At 43.3% G+C, this 15,550-nt stretch overlaps 3 protein-coding genes across 16 annotated transcripts in view; 1 reads left to right on the top strand and 2 right to left on the bottom strand.

Annotated features, from left to right (window-relative positions):
• Nucleotides 1–5,352, top strand: part of LOC121591701 (band 7 protein AGAP004871) — a 41,625-nt gene extending 36,273 nt beyond the window's left edge. For all 10 annotated transcript variants that reach the window (XM_041912520.1, XM_041912529.1, XM_041912528.1 and 7 more), the window contains 4 exons: nucleotides 774–846; nucleotides 1,092–1,174; nucleotides 1,397–1,656; nucleotides 1,805–5,352. In XM_041912520.1, the coding sequence (XP_041768454.1) occupies nucleotides 774–846; nucleotides 1,092–1,174; nucleotides 1,397–1,656; nucleotides 1,805–2,096 (708 nt within the window). In that variant the 3' untranslated portion in view covers nucleotides 2,097–5,352. The remainder of the gene's footprint in view (nucleotides 1–773; nucleotides 847–1,091; nucleotides 1,175–1,396; nucleotides 1,657–1,804) is intronic.
• A 726-nt stretch (nucleotides 5,353–6,078) lies between these two features.
• Nucleotides 6,079–10,382, bottom strand: LOC121591700. Its single transcript, XM_041912518.1, has 4 exons — nucleotides 10,051–10,382; nucleotides 7,248–7,400; nucleotides 6,916–7,179; nucleotides 6,079–6,822 (listed from the first exon to the last, which is right to left on the bottom strand). Exons 1-4 carry the CDS (start codon nucleotides 10,235–10,237, stop codon nucleotides 6,182–6,184), a joined length of 1,245 nt encoding a protein of 414 aa, XP_041768452.1. The 5' UTR covers nucleotides 10,238–10,382; the 3' UTR covers nucleotides 6,079–6,181.
• A 4,575-nt stretch (nucleotides 10,383–14,957) lies between these two features.
• Nucleotides 14,958–15,550, bottom strand: part of LOC121593313 (FH1/FH2 domain-containing protein 3-like) — a 49,130-nt gene continuing 48,537 nt past the window's right edge. For 4 of the 5 annotated variants that reach the window (XM_041915561.1, XM_041915563.1, XM_041915564.1 and 1 more), the window contains one exon: nucleotides 14,958–15,480. In XM_041915561.1, the coding sequence (XP_041771495.1) occupies nucleotides 15,407–15,480 (74 nt within the window). In that variant the 3' untranslated portion in view covers nucleotides 14,958–15,406. The remainder of the gene's footprint in view (nucleotides 15,481–15,550) is intronic. The other variant, XR_006004765.1, reaches the window with a different exon arrangement.

Genomic DNA, 15,550 nt, shown 5'->3' with positions numbered 1-15,550 from the left:
CTCCTATGGGGATACAAACTATTTAAAAGGAATGGGAATCAAACAGTAACAACTACTAGTTTCGTGATTAGTTGATGTAGATTAGATTAGGTCCATTTGAGGTTTGTACCCACGACGAGCATGTTGTTAAGTCGTGCGAAGTGACGTGATCTAGTGTTATCATATTTGGTATCAAATTTATCCCGATTGTATAGCCTACACCATAGCTCTCACGGCCTAGAAATTAATAGTGAATATATTCTGGAATTGAATTCATCCCTGTATCAGTCCTGCAACATGGTTTAAAATGTTGCTGATAAGCCATCTGTTTTTCTCGGCGATCTAGGATAGCCTAGATCTATCTTCGTTAAACCTTACAATGCTTTGAGATTGATTTTGAAACTAAACAGATCTCAATATAGATTCCTTATCTTAACTGAACAACGCAGTTGCTGAACCCCTGTACGTTTGTGGCAGTGATGGAATGAAGCAATACTTAAGGACCTAATTTAAAGATAAAAAATTATGAAGAAATTTAATAAGAAAAAATGCTTTAAAACTGTGGTAGATTTTGAAATGTGTATTTATTTCTTTAAATGTATCATTTCGTAAATCAGCATACAATATTAACGAACATAACAAAGCCGTTTACCAAACAACATTAATTCACACCATTAAGCAACGACGTACAACGTACTTCCACATATCCACACCCTGAGCAGTTTGGAAAGAAAACAGAAACCGTTGTAATTGCATCTGCTATCTTCTGAAATCGTCTTCGTTTACTTGGACAGGTCGTGCAGGAATACGAACGTGCCGTAATATTCCGATTAGGTCGTCTGATGCAAGGTGGCGCCAAAGGACCAGGTAAATTAGCCGGAACAATTTTCCACCCTAATTTCCCCTTTCCCACTTTCGCTGCTCTACCATCCCGCTCACGACTGGCTGTAGAGTTAGCCGAATGGGAAAGTGTTTCCCACGGAAGTTTTTTGCATATTAATTGAATCTCTGTCTCTTTCACTTTTTTCTTTGTGTTGCTCTCTTTCTTTGATTGTATTCTGCCCACTTGTTCGTGTGTGCGTGTTTTTGGATGTTGCTGTGTGGAATCCTAGGTATCTTCTTCATACTGCCATGCATCGATGCCTACGCACGTGTAGATCTGCGAACGCGAACGTACGACGTACCACCGCAGGAGGTAGGCCACTTGTCTTGCCCTCGCTGGGTTGAGTTTACATAAATGCAACAGATAAAGTTAAAGATTGGTTATCCTGATCAGTAAGCACCTTGTTAATTTATTCTTATTTCTGTTTTTTTATTCTCTTTTTCATGCTTGGCATGGTTCATACGCACCACATGCGCACATTCATGTACTATCTCTTTAATCCGCGTCACGGGCACACCCCCCTCAAACGTGCAGGTTTTGACGAAGGACAGCGTCACCGTGTCGGTGGATGCTGTGGTGTACTATCGTGTATCAAATGCCACTGTTTCGATTGCGAATGTCGAGAACGCGCATCACTCGACCCGGCTGCTGGCACAAACCACGCTTCGAAACACGATGGGCACACGGCATCTGCACGAAATCCTCAGCGAACGAATGACAATCTCCGGCAGTATGCAGCTCTCGCTGGACGAAGCGACCGAAGCCTGGGGCATCAAGGTGGAGCGCGTTGAGATGTAAGTACAAAATGTTAAGAAGTTTCGTCCAGCGTACTTTCCAACGCTGGAACGTTGTGATGAGGCTCGATTCGATATTTGTTTGCCGATATCGATAACAATGATGTTCTCTTTGCCCTTCAACTCAACTCCCAACATCCAACTACAGTAAGGATGTACGCCTACCGGTTCAGCTGCAACGTGCGATGGCTGCTGAAGCCGAGGCTGCCCGAGAGGCCCGTGCCAAGGTGATTGCAGCCGAGGGTGAGCAGAAGGCTTCACGAGCACTGCGGGAAGCGTCGGAGGTGATCGGAGACTCACCGGCCGCCCTGCAGCTACGCTACCTCCAGACACTGAACACCATCTCGGCGGAGAAGAACTCAACCATCGTGTTCCCGCTACCGATCGATATACTGACGTACTTCATGAAGTCCAAGGAAGCGTTTGTGCCGAACGCGTAAACCAGTGCCCGGTCCCATCCCTTCTTGCCTTTGAGTATTCTGTCACACACAGCCACTACAGTCGGCAGCATTATATAGTATTGACGCGCTTGGCTTTTGTTTTGAATCTCATTCATTAAATCAATCACAGTTGCAGCAAACAATGTAACAAATAGCCTTATTTTTTCACAAAAAGACGCTGCTGCTTTCAATGCTGCATCCTTCTAATACAATCTCCCAGGATTAACAAAAATATCTTTCTCTCCGTTTTATCAACCGTACATGACTTACGCCCAAAATAGTAGGAAATCTATCAATGGCAATGATAAATAAATACAGATTCAAGCGTCGGGCCAGCCATGCCCTTGCCTTCTACTGTAGCGAGACGAATGAGTATTAGCCATCAAACGGTATGTGAATATAAAGAGCAGCAATAGCTATGCGGATTTCGGGCGAACATGGCGAACGGTTTTGGTAGGACGATGAAAAACAAAGCCCCAAAACCATAACCAAATCGCATAGCTGGATGAAATAACTGTGGAAAGCAGCAATCGTAATGATTGGGAAACAAAAGTCAAACGAAAGCTCACTGCGAAGGGAAGGGAGCGATCGAAATGGAACAATGATGGTTCTTTTTTTTTGTCGTTCCTTGTGTTTCTTTGTTTCCTGTCGGCCGTTTTCGCCACGCTCTGACCCTTAACTCAATTTCCCTCCAACTTTTGGGATAACGGGGGAAGCGGGTTGTTTGAAATTGTCCACCGGCACTCGCATACCGTGCGTCCTTGGAGCCTTGTTAAAGTTTTTAATATAACTTTTGCAAATTGTTTCCATTTCCGTTTTCCGCACGCTGTCCTGGCGTTTGAGTATGTTTGCCTTTTCCTACGATCTTTCGACGAATCGAACTCGGTTTCCCTGCCGGATTCGGTATGTTCCAGTGGCGTTGTACGGGCATCGATAAGGCCCCACCATCAGTCGTCATAGAGGACAGTGTGGATGTGTGGGTTTGTGTGTGTGTGTGCTCATCCTCCCGGTGGTGGAATATTCCGATGCTATCGTCCCTTCACTGCGAACCATTCTGGCCGCACGGCCGGGGCGGAACCCTTCGGGAAGGCTAAGCTTAGGCAAGGGTCTGCTGTTTTGTTTTAACCTTTTTTTCCGTCGAGCATGGAAAAAAGGTTCAATCGTAAAACGAGGAATGGGTGCAAGTTAAGTTGTTGGTAAAATGGATGAATTTTTAAGCATCCATTTCCGGTGGGGAAAGCGCCACGTGGAACAGCGCCCTGGACAGTCGGTTCTGTATAACTTTTTCATCTATCATGCGGCGACCCATCCGCTGTGAAGGGGATGTTTATGAAGAAAGACATAAAAAGCACCAAAAAGGTAAAGGATTTAGTCATTGGTTTATGTTTTTGCTTTTTTTTTGTTCCGGGTCAGTAGGACAGATACGGTCTTGCACGGTCGAAAAGGCTTCGGGATGAGTTTGATGAGAGGAAGAGAAAGAGAGAGCTAAACAAAATAGCGGTGCACTTAAGAGCACTGGACATGCTTGTGCAGAGTTTGAGTTTGTTTTTGTTAGAACTTCAGCATAAATAAGTGTCTTTTTGCACAAACAGTCTGCAAACATTTCCTTTGGGCTCTGCAAATGAGTCAATGAGTTCACAAAAGTGAGAAGCAGCCTAGCCCAACACACGTACACACATACACAATATTCTAACAAAGTAGATATCATATCATTCAACCAGACGCACCTGATCATCTAATATTAAGTATTCGTGAGTGCAATTGCCAATGATTGTTGACTTTTGTTGCGGCAATCACTAACTTAGCAGCCACTGTGTCACACGTCATGTAACAGTATTTACATAGCAGCACATTTGAATTGCACGAACAAGTTGTTGTCTTTTAATGTGCATCGATTGAAGTACACCCTTGCACAGGAAAACGCGTGATCGGTTGGGTTTGTTTTGCCAATGATGCCGCCTCAATGATTTGGCCTTGGTCACGCATCTCTCGTGCGGTCGTAGAATTCGGTGCAGCTTTCGGTGGATCTCAAACCATACGGTTTAGATAGATAGAAGGTAATTCCGTTCTGTCGCTGTTTAACAAGCTTTCCCGATGCCAATGGCACGCCAAAAGAGAAATGTTTAGTTCGCTAGTTCAATCACACAGCAGCACGATCGTTCGAGCAGTCGATCGACAGATGCGGTGGCTGCATCGCAACAAACAAACAAACAAACAACAACACGGTGTCAAACTGTATAATGCAAATAATGACCAATAAATCAAAAAGAAACAAAACTCGTTGAAAGTGATATAAGCTTTAAGAGGAAGTTGTACTTGAACGGAAGCAATGAACAAACCAGCTTAGATAATGCAATCATTGTTAATAATGAATCAATAAAGAGTGTACTGCACGTAAGGACGCATCTGGAAACAGAGATTAACAAAAAGAAAAGAAAAGAAAAAAGAAAATTACACAGAACTACCAATCAACAGATCTCTGCTAAAAGCAGAAGGTATACAGATTCGTTCGTTGAAATTGAATTTATTTGGTGAGATACAAAGCACAACCCGATACACGATACAATAAATGCACATCTATTTCGTTACTCCATTACATCACAGCAGCAAACGTGTGAACCATCCACGACGTTTGGTATTTTTTCCGCTCTAGCAGTGTGTGCGTGTGTGTGTTACAATAAAACAAACGGCAAGTGTGCGAAGCGAATGTGCAAATTTTTATCTATCAGTGTTGTCATGTATGTTACCGTATTCAACGAACCAAAGACACAAATTCTATTTGACATACTAAGACGTTTAATTCGAGTGTAAAAGAGAGTACTACTTACAATGATAGTATAACGAGCCACTTTACCACGTTAGTTATTTGATTATATTAATGTTAACAAGTGCCACACCAGCACACAACTACACAACCACACATAAACACGAGCAAGAGGGAGTAAAACAGTAACAACCAAACAACCAACCAACCAATCGAAACAGTAGACCTAGAGCGATAGAGTTTATAAGAGAATGTTTTGACTTAACGGATCACTTTCAACTCGATGTTCTAAATATTTCACTATTGCTGTGTTCAATACAGCTTCAATAAACTCTGTCCAAAAGCTGCTCCCGCTGCCACGAACGAGCGAATCTTACACGGGAAAAAAGTGTATTAGACGGGGAAACGTAAAAATCAAAAACGGAATTTACTCTAGACTTTGTGTCCTGGGGCAGGACCGGAACGGTTGGGCAGGGCGGATGTAGAAGCGTATCTAGTTAAGAGACTCACTCACACAAACACATACACACACAGTTACACACACCATTACGCAAACTCTTGTAAAGGACGGTTTAGTAGTCCCGTGCATCACGAATAGATGCGATCAAGATCTTCATCGTCATCTTCATCATCATCGTGACCATTACGACGATTGTCTATTTTTCTCACGTTACTTACATTTTCATGATCCACTCGGAATGTTCAATGGTTGATGGACAACAGATCAAATCAAAGTATATTATGAAAAAGGTGCAAAGATATTACACAGAAGATTACACACATACAGAAAACAGAAAAGTATATAGATATATATTAACGACGTTGAGCAAAAGAGAGAGCAGAGTCTAGCAAGCAAGTGTCATTGTTATAATAGAGAAGAAACCGCACATTAGAAAGGAAGTGCAGTGTTAGTTTGTGGAGGCCAAAATGAAGGAATGGAAGGAATGACAGGGGGCAAGAGGGCTGAGTTTTCAAACACTGAATGGCTGAGCCGTACCAAAACCGATTACTGAAACAACTGAAATGTGTGTTCTACACCAAGCGCAAACTACGAATTCATCATACACAGAGCCAAAAACCGGCCGCACAAGGGCGAACACAAACACCCAATCATGAAAAACAAAACATACAAACTTACTGATTGTGACAAAAGATCAAAACGATTCAAATAAACAAATTCGTATGAAACATTTCGTTTTACAGAAAAAATGGTACAAAACTGAACGATCTTCAGCTGGTACAGTACATTTATTGCACGTAGTACATCCGAACAACGGGACAACGGTACATCGCCCACAGGGCGGTTTAATGAAGCACACCATTACTTATTGCTGGTGCAGGGTTGCTGCACGTAGTCGAGGCAAAAGCCACGATTGTCCACATCGGTCGGTGCTTCGATGGAGTCGGTGTGGAAGGCTAGCCGGAATGGGCGTATCGTCGACACGACGGTCCGCTCGACAGAGCTAACCTCCGCATTGAAGGTGCCGCCGCAAATCTTGTCCTCGCACGTGCTAGCCATCGGCAATCGGTCCGCAATCTTGGCACACGGCACCATCAACCAGTCGTTCGTGCAGGAGTTGGGTGAACCTTGCGTACCGCCACCAACCATCGCCTGCACGACGCTGTTACTGTTGCCGGACAGTGTGAAGGTGCGCGACCGATTGCCAGGCACCGCACCCGGACATGCCGTGTACTGGATGCTGCAAAAGTTGCGCTCCGTTCGGATGCATATGCTGTAGTCCTGGTTCGATAGCTGCCGTCCGCTGAGCGGGTCAAAGTTGAAACTCTTCACCCGGCCACTCACGCCCGTGTGGTACTGCAGACAGCCCTGGTCCGCCTTCGCGATGGCACCGCAAGGAATCTGCGAGATGCGAACGCGCCAGGATCGCGGGAAGCTTGGTCCACTCGTAATGACGGTCAGTATGATGGGATTGCTTTGGCCCATTCCTGCATCTATGTACACTGCGCAAGCGATACGAACAAATGGGAGAAAGGTTGCTAGGAACTGAGGGAGCAGAGCGATGTTCAGTGCATGTGCGCGCCCCTGATACTTACTGTGCTCACCCGTTGCGCTGCCACAGATCGTTGGGGCAGGACTGCCGCCCGACACGAGGAATTGGTCCGTGTTGCAGATGTGGTTCACGATCTCGGGTCCGTTTAGCGAGAAATGGTCAAAGTCCAGCCGAACTTGGCAAATGTCCTGATGCATCTTCAAGATAGTGAGTTGACAGCTGCCCGTCCCGTCCGTACTGTCCGGATGGTTCGGGTTGACGAAGTAAGTTCCATTTTCACGCACCACTCCGCCACACGATGCCATAACTGTACCCAATTGGAAAACCGAATGTCACTGTACCTGCATGCAGATTCACTCTACTCGTTCAACTTACAGATACAGCACGTCCCGTACCCACCGGCACACGGTCCCGCCGGTATGCCGCCGCGCAGTATGCACTCGTTGTTGGGCTGGCAGGATCCATACTCACCGGAAGCGGCCGAACACAGCCCTTGACCCCACTGATAGACGGTAAATATTGGCAAAACTGGTAGCAATGGGAGACAGACGGAGGGAGAGAGAGAGATGGTTAAAGTGCTTAGTATAACCTCTGCCGTTTGACGTCATTCGTGCGAGCTGTAAGGGCGTGTGAGCGGGGGTATGGAAAGCTAGAGAAAAGCTTCCAGCAGCAGTGCAATCAACGTGCAGTGATAAAATCGGCTCGCGGTGGCCTGTCAGAAGCAAAGGTTTGACTAATGGTGGCAAAGGCTAGCGAAGCGGAAGAAACGCACTATAATGAATGCATTGACCCGAATTTCATGTTTTAATTGTTTTTTTTTTTTTTGGAAACGGTTTGAAGCTTCGATAGCTATTTTCTACCCGTAGCTCAGGTATTATTAGGCACGCAATTATCATTGCAGATGGGTGACTGGGGTAGTAGTAATGCGGCTATTAAACAATAGTTTGGTATAAAATGAAAGCTTGAAATTAGCAAAGTAGCATTAATTTGTGTAATAATATCAAAAAGAAAGTACTCTAGAACTGATAGACAGATTTATTACACAAAAGAATGATTTAGTCACTAGCAATGTTTATCTACTGCAAAGATTATATTTATATATTTAATACATTTTTTTTTCATTTCGTTTTTAAACGAAGTCTCCTTGACTACTTCATTACTTCGTTACTAGCCATTGTTTCATTTCAATCACGTTTGAAAAATGGTTATGTATTTACTGTATTACGGATTAAGCGTGATTTTCGTAAAACTGTGTTGCTTTCTGAAGATTAAAAAGAAGCGCAAGTGTCGTACTAAAGTAAATGAAGTCTCTATAAAAAGTAATTATTACCTTTTGAAGTGCTGTTGAGCCATACAACAACAAAAAAACAGATGCTAATAAAACAAATAGAACCTAATCTATTGGATTGAAATATGATCCTGGCTCTTCATCTATACAATCCGTACCATTTGATTCGTCTCAAGAAGGAACGAAGCAGCCATTCAATTACGCACAAAAACCCGCTCTTTATTGTGCGTATCATACGTATTGGGAGGCTTTATTTTTTTTTGCTGTCGGTGAAATAAAATACTGAACCTGTTCGTATCCCATCTCGTTTATCAATGATCCTACCAGTGCAGTGCTGTCAGTGAAGCCTTAAGTCTGCCACAGAACGAGACGGTCCAGTGATGTGATGGAAGCATCAAATGAACTTTTTAATATTCAAAACCAAAGCCAGCACTGTCGCTGGCGCTGAAAGTGATGGGATTTGCTGTGGCTTTCTTCTCCGCTGCGAGCGATTCTTTGTTCCCTGTGCTTGTGCCATTCGCCTAGCGCCACCGGTACCAACGGTTTGTTAAAAATACATGGGGATTCTTCTCTGCTTTAAAAGCTCACGTCTCACTGATCCCGCTCGTTGGCGTAGTCGTTGCGTTAAGTGAAGTGAACGATACTCTCCACCGCGTACCGCGTATTGTGTGTATGTGTGTGTCCTTCCTTCCCCCGAGGGAACCCCCTTCCATTCATGTTTTGTGCGGGCCAGTGATGTTTAGTTAATTAAATTTGAACCAATCTGCCAGGCAACTGGCGAGGCACTGGCTGGGCACGTTACAGTACGCGCGGCCTTGGTAGCAGTAAATGGCAAGTTTATTTTTTACCTACCAAAATCACTTGCGCTCACAAGTCATGGGAGCACGATACTGGGACGAAACAAACGAGTAGCATGCGCAAAAGGGGAGCCGAAAATATGTTGCTACATAGCTCCTTGCTTTGCGGTTTAATGAAGGAACAAAGCGTAAGGAACAACACCCAACAAAAAGAGGACGAACGAGGGCAAGCTATGAATATTGAAGAAGAAATACTTCCACGCACTTGGAGAGCTTGCAGGATGCATGGATACGATCCATTCGATCTACTGCACGTGCGACGGAGCGGAGGCATTGCTACGAAAATAGCTTCTACAAACAAAAACCGCACGGAGCAGCGGGGATGTCCTTTCATCGTTTCGCCTTCTCTGTCCATCCGATTCACTCGATGGATGATGTTTGGCAAACTAAAGCCGTGTGAACGTGTTTGCAATACGTAACCGTATCGTTTAAAGGTTCGGTTAGAAAGCACTACCACATTGCTAGGGACACTTGCCACCGCTGTCCCGTCTCTCCGTGGTATGGAAGACTGTTTTAGTCTTGATTACATTGACCGGATATGAGAGTAGATAAAGTCATTCATCGAATATTCCGGGGATGGCTTTGCACTGCCCCACTGCGTCCACTCGTCGATCCACCCCGACACGCAAGAAAGCGCGCCACTGTGTCCGGGATGGGGTGTCAAGTGGCGCATTGCCTTTGAAACATGGCGCGCTAGGCTATGGGTGGCCGATTGTTTGCCGGAACGCACTAGTCCAACCCAAGGATAATGTCCGCATTAATCATCCCAGACGCTTCGTTTACCACCCATCACTGTTTGCGCGCGTTTAAGTGTGATGCGGACGCGTGGGGTAGCATATTCCAGCGCAAAAGGGGCACTTTACGCACACATATTTTTTACATTAATCCTTTTTGTGCACAGAGTGGCACAGAACACACACGCACACACACACACCTTACTTTCAAACATTAATCGCCGGAATTGGATTGTGCGAACATTCTTAAAGTTAACATCCGAACCGATTGTGTTGACTCAGAATGGGTTTACTCTTACAGCGTGTGTCTCGGCGGTTTGAGATCTGTCTGCTGGCAAGCGATCGTTGTGCACGAAACTCTTCCTGTAGCACATTCGCTGCTGCTGGATGCACGAATAGATGAGTCACCAAAGTCTGCACTAAAGCCACAAGCACAAGTTTCTCATGAAAACCATCCACCAAATACCGCCACACGGATGATGGCATGGTGATGATTAGTATTTTGTACTTTTATAAACTTTCAAAATGAACCACTAGTCAAGCGACGAGAGTTTGCTGTGTTGATGTAATGTTGTTGCAGAAAATAGCTTTAACAAGTCATCTTTTGCAGACGACAGACGTTCCCTGCCGAGCCAAACAATCGGAAATGACTGCGATGCGTCCGGGGATGTGCTGCTTTATTTATCACTTTGTTGCAGTGTCGCCGTTACCTGCCGCTTCGTTGCCGTTCCGTTTGGATTCGCGCGCTGCTGCGGTTGTTAAACTATCGTCACCCGTCACCGTCTAAGCGCAGATGTAACTGAGCATTGTCATTTGATTTGTATGTTGTGCCTCCCCCCACACGGTATGCTATAGCGTTGGTGTACAATTATTCTGGTGTAAGTTGCTTTCTTTCTTTCATTTTTAATTTATTAATTGTTTTCCCAAGGGAAGAGTGTGGCTAAGTTTTCTTAATAAGAACCTGATTAGATAATTGTCATTTTTAATTGTCATTAACCTTTATCACATTGTTTCATTACCAACAAAGACTTTGCGTAATCGTAGCGATTTTGTACAAATTTGATAAACAATCATGAATATTTGTGTCCAAAAATTGAGCCACATTATATATGTTGATTAATAAACCACCAAACGTTGCTTTCTATGCGAATGCTAATACAAAACACACACACACACACACACACACACACACACACACACACACACACACACACACACACACACACACACACACTGATTCTGTATGGCTACGTGTTGCCGTCCATGATCGATAGATAGTGAAAAGCAAACACGCACACAGCTCTGTTGCACAACGAATCAGGGAAAAGCAAGCATAGCAACCGCATGCTCCAACCATACACATACACGGAAGGCACGATTGTGGCCATTGTGGCGATGCGTTCATTTGATAAAGAAGAAAATTGCACTTTCCAACAACAATGACACAATTATGCCAACGGACCGGAGTAAAAAGGGCAACGTGCCCCGGTGGGTTAAAAAACAAAAGGCCCTTTACCCGTGCTTCCTTGTCCCTGGCCCAATGGCTTCAACCGGGAAGTACACCTGTGCTGACGTTTTATTTCCTTCCACATTCCAATGCTCGGGCATTATGTGACGATAATATCTGACTGACCATGCAAGAGCATTTGTATCGGTGCCAACAGCAGGAAGCACCGGTATCGTAGCGACTTGCACAGCACACTGTGTTGAGTATCACGGTCCTCGGTTGAACTGAAATGTAGGTGCTAGGCGAAAGTGCGAAAATGTCACCCAAAGTCACCTGCCCTTGTTGGTTGGGTGGCGTCTAACCGCCATTCGGGGGCACACACTCCACCCTGATGGCTTTGGAGCAGAGGTTACAGTTGATGGAGGATTTATTGCATAATGTTTCAGTCGGCTTGTCGCGGGACTGAAGTTGCTTCAGCAACGTGTTAGGTGATTTTGCACTGAGAAATCGAAGCTTCTTCAAGCTTCTGTCGTCTTCTTCGGTATGATTGGAGGATGAGCGTGTCGTTCTTAACATCCGGGACAACATTGGTCAATGAGCCGTAACCAAAGCCATCGAGAAACGCTGGTGTAGGCTGTGAACGGGAACTCCAGCAATCAAGAATATTGTCTACCCCCTCGAAGCTCCCGAACCGGAAGTAAGTTGTGTTGAAGCGTAAATAATTTGTGGCCCATAGCTGCAGGGGAAGCATTGCGGGAGCTTATGGGCGACAGTTATAGTGGCTAGTTGTCAGTAGATGATGTCGGCAGAAGACAGTGAAGATAGTGCCAACACTTCCGCTCTCTAGTTTTATGGAACACTCATTTCGCTTTCACCATCACTTTATGGTTCATTCTAGATGTGACTAGCGTGGTGGTAGGATACTTCATATCGTTTTGAATATAGTTTTATGATGTTGATCACATGTTGCTTCGCGTCGATAAACAAGAAGCAAATTTATATTTTTCCTCAAAACTTGAGCATATTGTGTGTATTTTATATATTCGCACTCTATATTGAAATTAGTGAAACGTTAGTGATATTTGATGTATGATTTGTTTGATATTTGATATTTGCTTTGTTGTTTTGTTTCAACTCATGTGTCTTCATACTCTCCCAGATTTTTCCTATTGTCGCGAGGACATACTCTTTAGAGAGCAGCGCAACGAAACAGAGAGAAAGAGGATTTTTCTTATACGATTATTATCTTATTCCTCCTTTTTTCTATGTTATTTCAACTTGAATTACTTCTAATAATATTTTTTCTTTGTTTTATTTTTATTATTATTTCTAAGTTTAAGTCTAATATTAAAGAATACTTAGTTTTTCTTTTATTATGCTTAATTGCTTAATTTATGTGGATTCTTACTTTTTTTTACTTTTGTTTATAGTATACTGTTTATCAGCCTACCATCTTTCGTCAGTCGTGCCGTTTATTCGTACTACCATTTCATCATACTCTTATTAACCTCGTTCGGAGCAAATTTGCGTGTAAAACTGTGTAAACAATTGCGAGATCACTCGAGCAGGAAGTGTGCCAGCGTTTACAATTCGTTGATTTGTGTGTGATATAATTTTGCATGTCACACCCTTTGACTTGTTTTTTGTTGGGTTGCATCGTTCATACCGTTACACATGAAAGGTGGGAAGATAGCGTGTCACTTATGATCATACTTGCTGGTGGCGTAAGACATATATTGTACATTTAACGTGTTTAACAGGTCATGTTACCCGCTTTTTAGTAACTGAATGGCGTTTTCGGGTGATAACAAGTAACACAGCTAGAAAAACTTATCAGTATCTCGTTGTGATTATACATGCTAAGCCTATAAAATGGTTGCTCATAGTATAAAATCGGTTATTTTTTTGGCAATATCATGCATAATAGAACCATACTACTCTAATGCTTAGTAATACAAGAAAGAAGGCGCTTAACAAACACATGTGTAAATCGTAACCGCAGGACTCCACACAGCATAACACGGAGTCCAACATAACAGCTGACAGCTGCCAAACGCTTCACAAAACGCTTGGGAAAGGAGGTAAAGCGTTTCATTAACTGTCGGTCATCGCAGTAGGTTGGTAGCATTTTAACGAGAAATGAGCGGCCTACTAAGGATATTTAAAACATGGTACCGGCAATAAAGCGTTTTTTGAGGCATTTGGCAGCTGTTATTTGTTATGTTGCGCTCCGTGTTATGCTGTGTGGAGTCCTGCGGTTATGCTGTGAGGAGTCCTGCGGTAAGAAAATATAATATATGGAAACACAAAGAAGACTAACCGCGCGGCTACATGAGGTGAAATATACAGCGAAATGAACTATTTGACAGGTGAAATATCTGACAGGTATAGCTAAAGGGTTGGGGGAGACACAACATCCGCTTTCGAAATTCTATTTAAAATAATATCTTCTCAAGCAGAACATTCCCTAATTGGAAGAAATTATTAACTGTTGACTGAAAATTAACGAAGTACTCTATATTGAAGCTATTTAATGGATTTAATTACGATTTTGTGCACGTTATTTGTTTACATTGCACATCAGCTGGTTGCTGTGATGCTTTATCCGTCAGATATTTCGCCTGTCAAATAGTTCATTTCGCTGTATATTTCACCTCATGTAGCCGCGCGGTAAGAAGGAATATTTAAGTAGCTAACTTCTGAACCTGGAATTGCTGTTACAATCATATTGATTTCATTTATTATTTTTAAAGAATCATCATTAAATGTTTTAGAATATATTTGTAGATCAACATCTGCATGTTCTCTAAACATATGTATTACATTCATTGTTAAATACCTACAGTTTTCAGAACTACATCTTACCTGCATCTCTTTTATCAAAATAGATGTTATTAGATGTAGTCAATATCGTTTATATCGTGTCACCTCGAACAACTTAAATAACTTGCTCTTCATGGGTTCAAGTCCTCAATGCATCATGCTCCCATACGTAGGACAGACTACGCTGCTGCATGTGATCAATTAATCACTGAAAGCTAAGCTCACTACAGATATAAGTAGGGCTGTTATGCCTTGTTGTGCCAAAAAATAATAAAAAGAAGATAATGTTATTGGAAACAACGAATTGTGGTATGCAGGACATACTTTTAATTTCCAGTTAATCACTAATCATTACTGTGTTTCTCAACATTTCTACCAAGTGAAATATTTGTAAAAGATCACTATCGATTAACACATGTTTTGAAATTGTAGATATTTTATTGATATAGTTGGCAGGCCGAAGATACTTGTTATACATGTCGCTTAGCATGCACAATATGAATTTCGCAATATTAAAAACGGCTGTTTGTCTATGCATACACATCGGTTCGGTACATTTGCTCTACCTATCTCGATCCCGTCGTTTACATTGAATAGTTATTGTATCAGTTACTAGGTAAGTTAAAACTCTTCCTCACTCTCTTTTTAACTCTCTCTCTCTCTCTCTCTCTCTCTCTCTCTCTCTCTTTCTATACACCCATTGCTATTAGCATAGTTGGTCTGCTGCACGAACGTCTCATTTCATTAATCTTTGATTTTCATAAGGATTGAGTCTTCTGTTGGTTAAAAGTATCCGTTTCCCTCTTTCGTATCACATGGTCGGTGTAAGATTCCTTCTTTTATTTAAAACGATCACTCCTTTTCCCTCCCAAATTATAAGCAGCTCCACTGGTGTAATGCGGGGCTGACCGAATAGCCAACCGAATTCTATTCTACTCTCTCTCTCTCTCTCTCTCTCTCTCTCTCTCTCTCTCTCTCTCTCTCTCGCTCTCTCTATTGCCCATCCCAAAGGCATCCCAATCGGTTCCGCCTATCTGCTTATTTGGCCTAGCTAAGTTTGTTTCGGTTCCATTTTGGTTATAGTGATATAAAATGATCTGTTTCACGCTCGCGAAACAGTGAGCTTCTCGAATTGATCCCACCCATTGGAATTACTTCAAGCGGAACAAAGTGCTGGTGCTGGAGAGGCGTATCGATCTTGGAACATCTCACGAAGCAGCGCTTTGTCCACGGTACAGCGGCATAGCAGCCGTTCAGTCACACAAACATAGGCACACGCACACCCATCACATAGATTCAGCCCGCAGCGCAAATGTCCTTCGATCCGCCCGCGGTTCCTCGCCTGCCCGTTTCCAGCTGGGTGCGGGTGATGATGCGGCCCGAATTCAATATCCTTTTATTAACGAGGCTACATGTTGCTTTTCCTCCTCCGATAATCCGTTCTTCAGCGTGCGGCGTACTACGCAGCGTGGCGTTTGATATGGTTTTGGTCGTTGTTGTTGTTGCATTCCATGACGTTGACGATAATG

The sequence above is a fragment of the Anopheles merus genome, chromosome 2L, assembly GCF_017562075.2.
Source record: "Anopheles merus strain MAF chromosome 2L, AmerM5.1, whole genome shotgun sequence".
Classification (NCBI taxonomy): Eukaryota; Metazoa; Arthropoda; class Insecta; order Diptera; family Culicidae; genus Anopheles; species Anopheles merus.
This window is presented reverse-complemented; position numbering and strand designations above follow the sequence as displayed.

Excerpts from the sequence above, each read along its gene's own strand:
- LOC121591700 (XM_041912518.1), bottom strand. The coding sequence starts at position 10,237 with ATGCCATCATCCGTGTGGCGGTATTTGGTGGATGGTTTTCATGAGAAA. Across the intron at positions 7,401-10,050 it reads AAACCGCCGAGACACACGCT|TTTTGCCAATATTTACCGTC; the intron begins GTAAGAGTAAAC and ends CATTGCTACCAG. Across the intron at positions 7,180-7,247 it reads GTACGGGACGTGCTGTATCT|TTATGGCATCGTGTGGCGGA; the intron begins GTAAGTTGAACG and ends AATTGGGTACAG.